General features: G+C 39.0%; 2 protein-coding genes across 3 annotated transcripts; both read left to right on the forward strand.

Moving 5' to 3' along the window:
* Positions 1–5,193: 5,193 nt before the first annotated feature.
* On the forward strand, positions 5,194–9,553 carry kcna6a (potassium voltage-gated channel, shaker-related, subfamily, member 6 a). 2 transcript variants are annotated; one of them, XR_009426834.1, is made up of 3 exons: positions 5,194–6,872; positions 7,939–8,016; positions 8,319–9,553. XR_009426834.1 is itself a non-coding variant. In XM_059536209.1 (2 exons), the coding sequence occupies exon 1, from the start codon at positions 5,420–5,422 to the stop codon at positions 6,845–6,847; it is 1,428 nt and encodes a 475-aa protein (XP_059392192.1). In that variant the 5' UTR covers positions 5,194–5,419; the 3' UTR covers positions 6,848–6,872; positions 7,939–9,553. The 2 variants fall into 2 exon arrangements, 1 of the variants encoding a protein (XP_059392192.1); XM_059536209.1 differs by having other exon boundaries at positions 7,939–9,553.
* Positions 9,554–11,782: 2,229 nt separating this feature from the next.
* kcna1a (potassium voltage-gated channel, shaker-related subfamily, member 1a) lies at positions 11,783–15,606 on the forward strand. The gene is made up of 2 exons (XM_059536264.1): positions 11,783–12,387; positions 12,716–15,606. The coding sequence occupies exon 2, from the start codon at positions 12,941–12,943 to the stop codon at positions 14,414–14,416; it is 1,476 nt and encodes a 491-aa protein (XP_059392247.1). The 5' UTR covers positions 11,783–12,387; positions 12,716–12,940; the 3' UTR covers positions 14,417–15,606.
* The last annotated feature ends 323 nt before the right edge of the window (positions 15,607–15,929 follow it).

Raw genomic sequence — 15,929 nt, forward strand, 5'->3', positions numbered from 1 at the left:
ATACTGTAGTTCCTGGCAGTCCAGAGGGATACTCATGGGGCTAGATACAGTTTCAGCTGCATCTGTGGGTAAAACATCTGTGTCTCCCAATCCTGTGTACTGAGATGATTGAGACATGATGCACACAATGTTCACTTGTATTGCGAACGTCAACATACCAGCTACAGTATCAGTTTATTACAGATACTACATGATTTATGGGCGTTCCAATTTAAGAATTGTTGAGGAATGATATTTTTTATGATCATATTTTTTTTATGACATTTAAAATGTATACATTTTTTAAAGTTTTTGCATAATGCTTCATCCACACCACTAGGTGCCACTATAAACCCAAGATGACAGCGTAGTGCAACATAAAAATAACTGAATCTTCCTTTTTTGAATCATGAATCATGTTTTTGTACAGGTAAAGAAAAGAAAAATACCCATTTTTGTTACAAAAACGCTTTAAAATTCAAATTTAGCTTCAGAATTAAGCTTTTGGCTCAGAATTGATAGGAACGTAAGGATCCATTAAAATGACCTTCAAGAAGTTTTGCTTTGATGTTCATTCACAGCCAAAACCAATGCTTTCATGTTGTGCAGGACACACTTCAAGGCTTCCTTCCAGCAGATCCGACCACGGCTCGACAGCAGACGGTGTCTATGACTAAAAAGGGCAAGTCTTAATCAAGCCCTGTAATCATAATCCGGAAAGAGTCAAGAGGAACAGAGCATGCAGAAGATACCTTCCAACCTTTCGGATCTCCACTCTCAGGTTTCACGCCCTTGCTTCATGCCATGGTCGCCTATCAGCAAAAACATGCTCATCAAATTCAACTGACACCCTGCTAAAACCGGTGACCATCAAACCCCAAGAACTGGCGCAGTGCCTTTCAGTCGTATTCACTTTCTATGGAGGAAGCCTTGATCTACGGCAGCTAAAGGTGTTGAAGTCAGCAGCAACTTAGCACTGTTTCACACTACGAACCTGCTGAGCTCCAGTAGCAGGTGCTTCTTAGCTTGTTTCCACAAAAAAGTTTTTCACCCTAGTAATTAGAAGTTGCTTCAAACAATCTTGTGGTCCATTTAGGTCGCGTTAGAATACGTTTACTGGGGATAAAATGTTTAGGCTGATCATTTAAAGGAAAATCTCTTGGCAGTCTTCCTTCTGTCACCTGAAGCTATCATCATCACCCGTCACCCATATATCAGCCTGTGTCACCTCTGGCTCAGAGGCCGTTGCTCTATTAGCTATAACACATTAGCCATATAACTATGACATATAACTAGACACTATGACTTCAATTGTGCTTATTTATACTAAATTATTATATATTACTATTATTATTAGTTTATTAATACTATATTATATATATATATAATATATATATAATGTGCTCCATATATAAATATATAGTGTACTGTTAAAGCATTTAGTAGTAATTTAAATAATGTTAATTATAGTTAGTTTACATTTCTGTAATTTTGTATACTTTAGTAATTTGTATTGGTTATGTTTTTTTATATTTCTTTTAGGGCTGTCAAATCAATTAATTGCATTCAAAATAAAAGTTTTCAAATGTATGCATGATGTGTGTATATATATATATATATATATATATATATGCACACATGCATACATTTTAAAATTTCTTAAATGCATGTGTCACAGTACACATATCATGTAAACACAAACTTTCATTTTGGATGCGATTAATCGTGATTAATCGATTTTAGTCTCAGACATTTTAGTACTTTCAATGTGTCCGATTTAGGATTTTTCATCTAATATTTATGTTTCATTTTATTGCAGCTTTATTTCAACATTTTAGTTTCATTTTACAATAACAGTTCTACTTATTTGTTATATTTGGAACTTGATAGCTCAATTCTCATTCACTTTTGCTGTCCAGGAAAAAAGGCGCCTGGACATTCACACAATGGCTGAGTAAACTATATCATTTTAGGCTAAACAATCCCTTTAAGAAGGATGACCTCACATACAAATCAACTGTGCATGCCAAAACATACTTAGTACGTAATTGAGTACGAATTTGTCCCACTATTACACACACAAGAGTTTTTTAAGGTACTATCACACACAGGGGATGGTGAACGTATTAAGCTGCCGGTTAGACATGAGTTTGTAATATGAGCTGATAAACTGAACAGAGATGCAAGCGGGTAAACTCATCAGAGCTTTATTTAGCCACGGGAAAGATTCTTATAATATTATATACACAACTGCACAGAAGCAGAAAGTAACTTTCATTGAAAATTATCAGTGCCACAGTGCTCCATATTAAGATCTTTGAAATTTGAGGGCCTAAGGGTTGTCATAGCTGAAAACATGTTCAATTCCATGCATGTACCATTACACGGTCACACACGAGGTGGAACGTGAGCCCAGATTCCTCTAGGAGCCTGACGGCATTTGAACATTACAGGAATTCCATGCTGACGTTTGGGTGTGAACGGATGATATCTCATCCCATTGGGCCATCCTTCACTCACATGGCCAGCGCTGGTGCCATTTATTAAGGTGGCATATTGCTTACTGTCAGCATTTTCCCCTCATGGGAATCCCTGGCCTTTTCTGTCCTGGCTCGAGGGATTTGCCTGTTTATCGGGTCCATCTCCAAGACTCCGTCTGCTGTTACTGATTGCTTGGAAGTGCCTTAGTGATTTATCATGTCTGTTTATATCAAGTTATTTTTAATATCGGAAAGCAACAGTGTTGTAAACTTCATTAATAAAAAAGACAGAGCTACTGAGCTAGTTACAATTAGTATCCAACGATATAAGCTATGTCTCAGAATAAATACAGAAAAATATAATTCTACATGAAATCATAAAGTACATCTAACTATATAATTGTAGTTAACACTTACTGTACATTTTGTTGTTGACATAAATTGCAAGTCTAATGATACTTTTTGGTTTTAAACTTTTTGGTGTCAGTATTAGCCAACATATAAGTTAAGTTCCATTCAAACCAAAAAAGCTGACCAGTGTTGGGTAAATTACTATAATATATAGTATAAAAAATAATTAATCACTAGCAACTAATTACAACCTTAACAGCGTAATAAGATTACTGTACCAAATACTTTCTCTAAAATGTATTGGATTACTTAACGCCAAATCCTGTCAATCTTGACCAATGATAGACATGAAACTGCTCTTTTAATTATTTCAAATAAATAATATAAAACTAAATAAATTATTCTTTAGCTGACTAAAGTATTTGAAATTATAAGGTAACTTACAAAAGATACATTTGTATCATTAGGTGTTGAATTTTGATATTAAATCCACTGTTTTACAGAGAATTGTTCTTCTATGTATAGATACAGTATATGTATATTACATCAGAAGTAGCCTAACTGTAAATTACAGAACAACTAAATTACAGAACAATTATGAGCAATCCCTTTATGTTTTCACGTAAATTACAGTAATTAATTATTTAGTAATGCATTACACTCAGCATTGACGATGACTATAACTAGCGTCTGCACCAACACAGCATAACATTCTATTTATTATAAGTGTGCGATGCCAGCTCTTTAAAGGGTTACTCCACCCCAAAATGAAATTTTTTTCATTAATCACTTACTCCCATGTCGTTCCAAACCTGTAAAAGCGTTGTTCGTCTTCGGAACACATTTTAACATATTTTGGATGAAAGCCAGGAGGCTTGTTGCTGTCCCATAGACTGCCAAGTAAGTTACACTGTCAAGATCCAGAAAAATATGAGTTGGACGCAGGCAGTGTACACTATACTGTGTCAGCTGCGCCACAAGTATACGTTTTCTGTGTGTATTTATGTGATTTGAAAGAAAAACGCACATCCTTGTGGCGCGGCTGTCACAGAAGTGTACGCTGCCAGCGTCCAACTCATATTCTCCAAAATGGTGCTACATACAGACATAGAGGAGACAAATCATTGAATAAAGTCTTTATTTATGTTTTATTAAAGTATTCTCGACGCTTCATAACATTACAGTTGAACCACTGATGGCAGATGGACTATTCTCACGATGCTTTTCATACTTATCTGGACCTTGTCAGTGTAACTTACTTGGCAGTCTATGGGACAGTCACAAGCCTCCCGGTTTTCGTCCAAAATAAATTGTGTTCCGAAGACGAACAAAGATTTTACGGGTTTGGAACGGCATGGGGGTAAGTGATTGATGACAAAATTTTCATTTTGGGGTGGAATATCCCTTTAAAGTCATGTGGATTCTGATTGGCTTTGAGTGTTTTTGTCTTTCATCATCTGCAATCATTCTGAAAGTGATTCAAATGATATTTTTCCTCTGTCATTATTGTTATAACTGTTACCTATTCTCATAGAATTAAAACAATTATTAAAGCTTTATAGCCTAGTTGTGGTTATCCCTTGGTGTACGAACAAGCCCTTACACTTGTCAAAATGGGCACTGTCGTTATTTTGACAAGTTGTTAATGATGTTAATGAGAATCCCTTATGTCAAGGTCCCTGACTGGCTGATGAAAATAAAATAAATAGATAAAAAAATCAGTGCACACTGGTCTATAATAAATAAATAAACAAACAAGCAAGCAAAAGAGAATCATTACTGAGCCAGGTGATCACAGGTGAACACAGGTGTCAGAGGTGTGGTGATTCTCTCTTTCTCTTAATCCATATCAATCAGCACCAGTGAACCTGAGGCATCATCCCATTTCTGCTCGGGCCCTCATGGTGTTAGTTGTAAAGTCGGCCAATGTAACGCCTGCTAATGACTCTTCTCAAGCAGTCGCCCTGTGGGATGCTCATGTGTCAGAAACGCCAGCATTTTCAAGTTCAAGAGGCAGTTCAAGAGGTCCTGTCTGGAGCAGCACCGCGAGAGTTTTGGGATGTTTGGAAGCATTTCTGAATTCACAAAATACTTAAAAAGTTATCGTAATTATGAGCAAATGGGTCATTTCCGAAAAAGCGGCAACAATAAAAGTTGTTTCACAATCATTTATTTTATATAGTCTATCTTGTGTAAGTTATTTATTTATAAGTAAAACATATGATAAAAAAAAAAAAAAAAAAAAAAAAAACGTCTAGTTCTTAAATCTTTAAATTACAGGTTCTAACTTCGTGCCACAAACACCCGACGCGCGCGCATTGCTTCGGTGTGCCAATCAAAGTCAGCCCACCCTCTGCTGTCTTAAGCAGTCTGTGTGGTACTATATCTGTTTGAGCTCTCGGCTGAGCATGTTGTCAGAATGACTTCTATTGCATTACACCAATAAACTAGTTAAAAAAAGTTGTTAAACTTTTAGAAGGTAGCTTAGTAGCTGTTAGAAGTTAGTTTAGGGCTCTACCTCCGTCAGGCTGGAGCTATCGGATCCAAAAAACTGGTGGAGTGGCGGAAAGTCGTGGAGGCACAACAGACAACACTCTCGAGGGGCAAAGATGTCCCGAGAGAACCACGATGAGAGTGTGGACCACGCCGTCCTCTTCCAGGACGTCTGTGAAGTGGAGCCCCCTGACCAGGAGTGCTGCAAACTAGTCACCATCAACATTTCAGGTCTGCGTTTCGAAACTCAACTCAAAACCCTCGCAAGGTATCCGAACACGTTACTGGGAGACCCGGTTAAAAGGATGCGGTTCTACGACCCGCTCAGGAACGAGTTCTTCTTCGACAGGAACCGACCCAGTTTTGATGCCATCCTGTATTACTATCAGTCCGGCGGGAGGCTTCGGAGACCCATCAACGTGCCGGTTGAGATCTTTATGGATGAAATCAAATTTTACGAAATCGGCGATGACGTCATCGATCGTTTCCGAGAGGACGAGGGTTTGTTAAAAGAAGACGAGCGTCCCGTTCCGCCCAGTGGGTTTAAGCGTCAAATCTGGCTGCTGTTCGAGTATCCCGACAGCTCAGGTCCAGCCAGGATGATCGCTATAGTATCCGTAATGATCATCCTGATATCCATTGTTATCTTCTGTTTAGAAACCTTGCCGGAATTTAGAGAGGATGATCGTGTGTTCAACAACCACCTTGCGCCGAACGGAACGACTGCTGGGAAAAGATCTAGTACGTTCACGGATCCGTTCTTCTTGTTGGAGACCATCTGCGTCGTCTGGTTTTCCTTCGAACTGTTTGTGAGGTTTCTTGCATGCCCGAGCAAGCCCGCCTTCTTCAAAGACATCATGAACATCATAGATATTGTAGCCATTCTTCCATATTTCATTACTTTGGGTTTAGATCTTAGCGAAGTGGAGTCGAACTCACAGCAGACCACGTCTCTCGCCATTCTGAGAGTCATCCGCTTGGTGCGCGTCTTCAGGATTTTCAAACTCTCACGGCACTCCAAGGGTCTCCAAATCCTCGGGCAGACCCTACGAGCGAGTATGCGAGAGCTTGGACTGCTGATATTTTTCCTTATCATCGGCATTATATTGTTCTCCAGTGCGGTGTACTTCGCCGAGGTGGATGACCCGGAATCGTCTTTTACTAGTATCCCAGACGCGTTCTGGTGGGCGGTTGTTACCATGACCACTGTGGGATATGGTGACATGTACCCAGTGACAATAGGAGGCAAAATTATTGGGTCGATGTGTGCCATTGCAGGAGTTCTTTCAATCGCCTTGCCTGTACCAGTAATCGTGTCGAACTTTAATTATTTCTATCACCGAGAGCACAGCGAGGAGGAGCAAGTGGAATACACGCACGTAACTTGCGCTCGCCGGTTGCCTGTCCTGTGCGACCAAAATAAAAGCGACAGTAAACCCTCTCTAGTAATATCAGAGCACTCAGATGACGACGAGTGGAATTCAATAAGCGTGTTAAATTTCAATCCATCAGAGGAATATACAGGCAAACTCACAGATGTATGAGAGCACCAAAAGCGCGCGCATCTGTGTAAGTATTAGTCTTGCTGTCTAAATACTTTGGGCTTCTTGTTTCTAGAGTTACAGAAGAGTTTGTGTGGATGGAGCTAATTCAGAGCTGTTGTAGATATGTCACAGTTGAATTCTAAATTAGTGCTCCAAGCTTCTACGTTGCTTGGCAACCATAAACGGCCAGTAGATTGAAAGCAAAAAGCACTTTGAGCCTTACGTCGTCTCAGAATGTTTACTAACATTAAAAGGCGCGCCTCAGTTTTCCAACTTATGCGCTGTTCTGTTCCATTTTGTAGTAGGCTACATAAATAGTGCGAATAGTGTGTTCATGACGTCAAGTGCTACTTGCACTTGATGCACTGAATTGGAATGTTTGACCTGGGTTTTATGTATATAAAATATTGTGTGTGTGTGTGTGTGTGTGTGTGTGTGTGTGTGTGTATATATATATATATATATATATATATATATATATATATATATATATATATATATATATATATATATATATATATATATATATAAAACATTTTTTGGAGGACTAATTAACACCCATAAGGCTGAAAAAGGAAAACTTAATCAACCCAGAATTTATTCATTTTGTTACAATTAAATAAGTATGTAGGCCTAGCTTTTTCTTTCTTTTCAGAATATTCCAAATCTAACGGATTAGCAGGACAAAAGTTATGCAGAAGACTTCATCAATTTACATTCACAAAAATGATTCCCAGTTGAGTTTTGCCCTTGGTTGTGATGGACAATTTGTGCACTCAACTGTCACAGCTTTCCTTACATAACAGAAGGGCTATTGGACTCCAATGTTTGGTGTTAAAATAACCTTATGACCTTATACAAATCATACATTGGAATTCTGAGTACATAGTGCATAATATAAGTGCATAATATGTAATTTGGGACAGAACCTAAGCCTACACTTCAGCAGCTGTAAAATTAAGGGTTCTTTACAGAGTACTAGGCTACATTACACCTGAGCCTAGCAGTAAACTCAAAACACAAATGTCACATTTAATGATAGCTGCATGTCTCATTTTCTGTCAGCACATTGATGTTACTTCTAATTGCAGGAAGCAGAAGCTGTATGACGACATTTCTTCTCTATAAAGAAGACAGAAGTTCATATCACCTGCATAAACAAGCAATATGTGTGTATTTTCGTCAGTAGCGGTCTGTCAGAGAAAGAAGGTGAAAGGAACAAACAGACTAACTGATATAATTCACTTTTTCAATGTTCCCATTAATGTGTATAATCCATATGATATTTATAATATTATGCGGAAGCAGTCCCTCCAAGATTTCTTGGGATGCTTTTCCGATTTTTGCGGCCTAAATTGACTGATTTTGCTGCGGCTTTTCTCAAAATTTGCACCATTTCTTATTGTTTTGCAGTGAAAATATACCACAGACAACATTCTTCTAACGTTGTTATGACTTTTCTGACTTCAAGAACCATTGTAGGGCTCCAGACTAACATTTGAAGACACCAGCACCAGTGCCGTTAAGTTCTACAGAAGGTGGCACCAACACCTGACAGTAAATAACTCATTCTATATCACACATGTACATCTCAGAGATGTCTATTTGATGTCTGCAATTATATATGCAAGATGTATTTTTTATTTTTGAGTGTTTTCTCATCTGCAACATGTCTCTAAGACGTTTCCTGTCAGATGTCAAATAGACATTTATTAGAATGCATGTAAAACTGCGTTTGTCAAGATTACACAGCAGATGTTTCCCAGAGCATTAGCAGACGTCTCACAGATGTACTTGTGCTGTCTGGGTAGTTGAGATGCAGATAAAATAAACTTTTTTTCACTGTTATCAAAAGTTGTGTAAAGCATTTAATAACACTAGAAAACATTAGACAATTTCTGCCACAAGTTGTTCTTGTAGTTTTACTATGTAAAAATCCATGGTGAATGGTGGTGATCTGTTTATTTATGTTTTTCCTGGTTTCCACATCAGTGGTGTTTGTTCTGATATAAATAGCTTTAACATAATTCTGCGCCAAATTTGAATGGTTCTTGTAAGATTTCACAGAGAATCCTGGTCAGGCGTATATATGCAAATTTTTTCCCCCGTTGATTTATTATTGCGATTATAACGCTATTATCAATGCTATGTTTATATCGAATGTATCATTTGTGTACGTAGCTTAAGCACAATTGTCCGTAAATATATAAATAGGCTAAATATTTGGTTCATCAATTAGTAGCCTATTAATTTACAAATCAGCCTCTCAAAAAAATTCTCACAGGCCGCTACTGAACATTATATTTATATTATCTTTGTAGTAATGTATAGCCTATTGTAAAATATTTGTAATCTAGAAATAATTGACATATCATTTATAAAATGTTTTAAGCTTTATTTAAGCTTTCATGTCTTTGCCTTGTGAGATAGCCTATTGTTCTTTAAAATATCTCAATCTCTGCCTTGTGTAATCTGTGTGCTTTTAACATGCAAAAGATGTTCTTTGCATATGTTGTCTTTTCTCAGGATAAAATGTAATTATATGGTCTGACACTGTATGCCTGTTACCTTAACATCTTGGCCAGTTAACCTGCCCACATGACAGCTGCAGACCAAGTGGACAAGCTATTTTTGTTACATGTTAATGAGGTATTAATTGTTAACTTATTTTTGATAAATAAATATTTTGTCACATTCATAATCAAACGTTGTTTGCATCATTTCTCTTGATAAATTAAGTTCTAAAGTAAACTTTACATTATGGACTGCAGACTAATAATAAATGACTGAGTGAACAAAAGTCCTGTGATTTTTTTATTTTCTGAAATAGCTTTTTGCGGAATATCTTTTCCCTGTGAAAGATGTTTTTTGTCATTTATTACAATACTAAGATGCTGATGATGCATGATCTGGTGTAGCATTGTTGCATGTTACCTGCAATAATAATGCTGACCAGACATATCTCTGGGGAAAGCTCATTGGATGTCCTGCATCAGAGCTTAACAGACACTTGAAATGTAACTAAATTGTGCTTAGTGGATGTACTTTTTTTTTTTATGTTGAGGCATGCAATCATGTTATGTCTCCAAAAATCAAGATAAAGTAATATGGTAATGGTCAGTTTAAACAGAGCAATGAAACACTTACAAAACTGAACAATTACTCCATTAATAATGTATAACAGTTGGGATCTACACTTCAGACAGCTCTGTTTAACGACTACTGATGCATTTATGTTGACTGAACGAATCACTGCTCACTGAAAAGTATATATGTACTGAGGGGAAGTCACTGAAAGGTAAGGGAGAAAAGGGCTGCCCATTTCTTATTCATGATATTTAGCAGTTAAGAGCTCACTCACTCCAGCTGCTGAGCCTCATAATGAACACTGTAGTGCTTGTACTCTGTTTGGCTGATGGAAAAATTTAGGATTTGTCTAAAACCAATTAGTACTCAAATCAACTTGATATGTTTACTGTAGTATGTAGACTAGCTAGCAATTCATATAAGTTCATATGTCATCTTATACATAGCTCATATTTATTTTAGGTATTTTTTTTATTCAAGCTTCCCCTTTCTGAACTAAGTCTCAATTTCTTTTACACGTTCCAAACACTAATAGGGGATGTCACGCATAGCTCAGTCATGGTGGTGGTGTTTGCATCGGTTTTATGGTGTTTGTGCGCCACCTATTGGTGAATTGGAGGAAACGTCACCGTCAACAAACATTCAAAAAATGATGTTCATTTAATCAAGGAAAGTATTATTACATCATAATCGGAATTATATTGAATTGTTTCATATTGAAATATATATAGGTCAGTGATGTTTATTAAATCCATTAAAATTTTTAAGTTTATTATATTTTATTATTTTGTACTGAACATATAAGTTTAAAGCTTAAAGTAGGCTAAATCATGGCTTTGTAAAATACAAAGTTAAAATGATAAATTGTGAAAATTCTCAGATGTTGACAGCAACATCATAGAAATTGTTTTAAAACATTATTGTCTACTAACGTAAAAAGTACAGTTTAGACTTTATAATATGTTTTCATATTGGCTACATTTTGCTCAGTAAAGGGTAAATGAAGTAACCCTAGAAAAAGGTATATCAGAGGACATTGCAAAAACAATATCTGAGGAAGTTTCATTGCTTAAAACTTTGAAAACAATATTTTAAGATGTAAGGAAAAGAATAGTGTTCACCTAATAGCCTACACCACGTTTAAGAATCATTAAATCATATTTTTATTGAAAAATAAATAATATTTTTGTTGAACGTGTATGCAATAATTACATTAGGCCTATACATTGACACCTCAGCATATTCAAAATATCTCTTTTCTGTCATGTCGGACATCATATCATGTCTGTATAATTGAATTAGGCTATACAAAGTGATTTCTCCACCATGACAGAAATGATGTTGAAATCCAAACATTCAAACGTTTGGGGGGAATTCTAGGTAATTCTACAATCAGCGTCTGCTGGAAAGCACTCTAACCGAGTGTGCTGCAAAAATCACCGTCCGACCGAGTACATACACCCACGTTATTCTATAAATATTCCAGCCCCCGCACGATCCAGTCTGAACACCACGCATGGAGATGTGCGGCTCTTGAACTCTTTTGGGTGGAAAAAAAAGTCGCAGCATTGCACAAAAAGCGCACCTTAGAGAAGCCGTCTTTTTATTGTGGTTATTGGCTACTGTGGTCAGTTAAAGTATCTGTGCACATTAGTGCTCGGCGAATCAGATACTGCGCCAGTGCTGGCACATAAATGCTCTCGCGCATTGCGTGGACAACACTTGTGGCCACGCGCGGTCTGCATTGCGTCGAACCCCTCCCCCGTACCGTCCTGAACCCCCCCCCCCCCCCCCTCCCGCTCCGCGTTCCCCCATGTGCAATACAGTGCAACAATATGTTGGGCATGATTAAGGAATTATTCCCTCTCCCCTTATTGATCCCCTCTTTAAGAAGCCTTTTGCATCCATACCCCCCTGTCAGTGTGTCCAGAAAAAACAGACCGCTCTCATCTTGTCTACTCGTAAGATGGAAATTTTGCTGATGCAGTAATGTCTGGAAATGGTATGGTTCGTTTTTGCCCATTAATGTATCTCCCGCCTGAGCTGAGCTGCAGCATTACAATTTCTTATGCAGTATAAGCCATTTACACCAAGGTGCCGCCGCACGAGCAGGAGTGGAGGGAGGACGTTGCGGCTTCATGTTTTCTTTCAGCCTTTTTTCCGCTTCTTGTCTTTTAGCACACGTTTATATTGAATGTGAAGCTTTGTAATACATCTCAAAGCCATATTATTATTATTATTTTTTTTTTTTTTTTTCATTATAGCATCGCGTTTGCGATGCATTTGCGAATGTCCTGAATCATTTCCGTTATGGATCTGACATTTATGGACCGCGACCGAACAGTTTGAAAATGCGAAGATGTGAAGAATCTTTAACAAGCGTATATTCTCCAACAAAAGGTGCATTACTGACAGGAGACTGCTGGCAGAAGACGCATTCCTTCAGAAGCAAGGTGAGCACTAAAACTATATGAATAAGCATGAAGTGAAAGTCATTCTCATGTTTTCCTATCAATTTAATGTTCACCTATCACTTAGCTATAAGCAATTCAGTAATATATAGTGAGACTGTATGTATATGGTGATGGAGTAAAAGTGAGCCTGTCCTGTCACGTTTTTTCAATAACCTGAATGAGCATTATAATTCAGAATTGCACCCTTAAGGCTATGCTCTTCTCTGATTTATACGTACAATCACAAGTAAATAAATAAGTATTGTGAACTTGCTGAGCTAGCAAATATCGCCGCTGTTCGATCCATTTTTCTCTGTCTCGGTGACAGAGGCAGCTGTAGTGGATGCAGCGGAACGGAGCGATGGTCGAATCAGTGACAACCGCAGTGGGGCCACACTGAGGAAAGATCAAGTTATACCCTGTACCCTGGGTTCAAGATAGATTTGAGGGTCTGGAAACGGAAAAAAGGAAGGAAAGTGACGCCTTTGGGAGGGCAGTTGGATGTCTACTCAATTAAATTAACTCCTGCGGAGCTCCAACTTTGACCTGCAGGATGACAGTCGTGGCTGGGGACAACATGGATGAGACATCTGCTGTGCCGGGGCATCCGCAGGACACATACCCCCCTGACCACGACGATCACGAATGCTGTGAACGGGTGGTCATCAACATTGCAGGGCTGCGCTTCGAGACCCAGCTCAAAACTCTCGCCCAGTTTCCAGAGACTCTATTAGGTAACCCAAAGAAACGAATGCGTTATTTCGATCCCTTGAGAAACGAGTACTTCTTCGACAGAAATCGTCCGAGCTTCGATGCCATCCTCTATTACTATCAGTCTGGGGGGAGACTGAGAAGGCCTGCAAACGTCCCCTTGGATATGTTCTCAGAAGAAATTAAGTTCTATGAACTTGGGGTCGAGGCGATGGAGAAGTTTCGCGAAGACGAGGGCTTCATTCGCGAGGAAGAGCGCCCTTTACCGGAGCGTGAGTTTCAACGGCAAATCTGGCTTCTGTTCGAGCATCCCGAAAGCTCAGGGGCAGCCAGAGGAATAGCTATTGTGTCTGTTATGGTTATTTTAATTTCTATTGTCATTTTCTGTTTGGAGACTTTACCTGAACTGAAAGGGGAACCTAAGGAGGTGACTATAGGAAACAGCACCTTCTACACCAAACCAAACATCTTGACCGATCCATTCTTTATTGTAGAGACCCTCTGCATCATCTGGTTCTCATTCGAACTGATAGTACGCTTCTTTGCGTGCCCGAGCAAAGCAGCCTTCTTTAAGAACATGATGAACACCATAGACATTGTGGCCATCTTCCCCTACTTCATCACACTTGGTACAGAGTTAGCAGAGGACGCAGATGGAGAAAAGGAAGGAAAGGGCGAGCAGGCAACATCACTGGCCATCCTCAGGGTGATCCGTCTGGTCAGGGTGTTCAGGATCTTTAAGCTATCCAGGCACTCCAAAGGCCTACAGATTTTGGGACAAACCCTCAAAGCCAGTATGCGAGAGCTTGGATTGCTAATTTTCTTCCTCTTCATTGGTGTCATATTGTTCTCCAGTGCTGTGTATTTCGCAGAGGCAGAGGAAAAAGAGTCCTTCTTCACCAGCATCCCAGATGCGTTCTGGTGGGCGGTTGTGTCGATGACCACCGTAGGCTACGGGGACATGGTGCCAGTGACTATAGGGGGCAAGATCGTGGGTTCCCTGTGCGCCATTGCTGGTGTGCTGACCATCGCCCTCCCGGTGCCTGTCATCGTGTCCAACTTCAACTATTTTTACCATAGAGAAACCGAAGGAGAGGAGCAGGCCCAACTCCTCAACGTGAGCAACCCAAACATTGCCTCTGATTCCAACTCGAGTCGTCGCAGCTCCTCGACCGTCAGCAAGTCTGAGTACATGGAGATAGACGGAGACATAAACAACAGCATCGACAACTTCAGAGAGGCCAACCTCAGAACTGGCAACTGCACTATCCCTAATCAGAACTGTGTGAACAAAAGTAAGCTGCTAACCGATGTCTAGAGACACACTAGAAAATTCAGTCACGTACATACGAATGCTTACTTTACCTCCTCTTGTGAGCCCTTGCACTGCGAATATCTCTACAATGCAGATGAAAGAAAAATACTACACAAAAACATATGGAACATAACTGCAGCAAATGAGGCTGATGATTCGGTATATACTTAATGTAAATGCATTTCCAAAGAGGATGATTAAGAAAAAAGTCTTTGAGCACCTAGCTAACGTCCATAGGCATTGAAGGACTCTTGACGATGGGATTACTAAAACATCATGCATGGACTGCAGACTACATTTCAACAAGCTGCACACTGCATCCGGGAACGTGCATAAAAGACCAAGTGCAGTCTTCGGTGGAAGCCTCATCCGTAGGTGGTATTCTTTAACTGTCCAGCAAAGCACCTTATATGAACAAGACTGATCTTCTGCTGGGATGGAACGGAGGCCAAGGTCATGGCCTCATGGACATCTGCATCGCTGCTATTTTCCAGCAGATGCTGTTATTTAGATATCACCAAGTGATTAAATGCCATGCCCTTTAGATATAAGACAGCACAATGCCGAAAGAGGAGCCTCATAGTTAGCATGTTTTGATTATCCTCATTTTTGATATTGGCATGCGTCAGACATTACCACATGACAATAGGAAACCCATTCCTGTTTTGCTTTTCTTTTGTGTTCAGTTCCATCAGCTCCCCTCTCCATCGACCTCCTCTCATTTGTCGCCATGAAAAGTGCACTAGTGTGTCATGATTTGAGATGCTTATCATTTAGGTGTATTTAAAGACTGAATGTTTAACCTTACGGGAAACAGAATCTTAATGATATCATAGCATGTCAAAAGAACCTGCATTATGGCCTAATCAACTAAGGTACTGTGTATCCTAGTATATTTAATGCATGACATCGGTATAATACAGCTTGTTGCAATTGAGATACCTCATAGGGGTGTCGTTGTTACAATCAGGGGAACTAGGGACGTCGATTCCTTGACATTTTCTGAAATGTGACAAAATATATATGCAAGCCCCAACGCTGGAATGCAAACTTTTCAATCTAAAATGTAGTCAAAGACAGAGAAAAAGAAGATATCAAGATACTATCAAATGCATATACTCATACTAAGCGCACCTGTTATAAAAAAGTAGTATAACTTAAATAGTGCTGTGCATGGGCATTCTCTCTCTCTCTCTCTAAAAAACAAAAAAGAAAACTATGGGCAGTTATACTTCACGCTTCCATTTTGCTATCAAATTTAGGATTTATGATATCAAAAATCACTTAATTTATCTTAGCAGGGTGCAAAAGAGATCATGGCAGAATTACTCATATTAGTTGCTAGTGCCTTTGACCCCCTCAGCAACCAGACAGGTGAAAGTGCCTCTGAGTAACTGGAGTTTTAGGCAGGGCAAGAGAACAATATCTGCTCTAGAACTGTCATAATGTATGTTGAGGCTAGCCATTACAGTGTATACAGAGTGCTTTTCATTTTCATTGTTGTTCTTTTGAATTC

The sequence above is a fragment of the Carassius carassius genome, chromosome 43, assembly GCF_963082965.1.
Source record: "Carassius carassius chromosome 43, fCarCar2.1, whole genome shotgun sequence".
NCBI lineage: Eukaryota > Metazoa > Chordata > Actinopteri > Cypriniformes > Cyprinidae > Carassius > Carassius carassius.

What these genes read in the sequence shown, in the direction of transcription:
- kcna1a (XM_059536264.1), top strand. Translation starts at nt 12,941, where the DNA reads ATGACAGTCGTGGCTGGGGACAACATGGATGAGACATCTGCTGTGCCG.
- kcna6a (XM_059536209.1), top strand. Translation starts at nt 5,420, where the DNA reads ATGTCCCGAGAGAACCACGATGAGAGTGTGGACCACGCCGTCCTCTTC.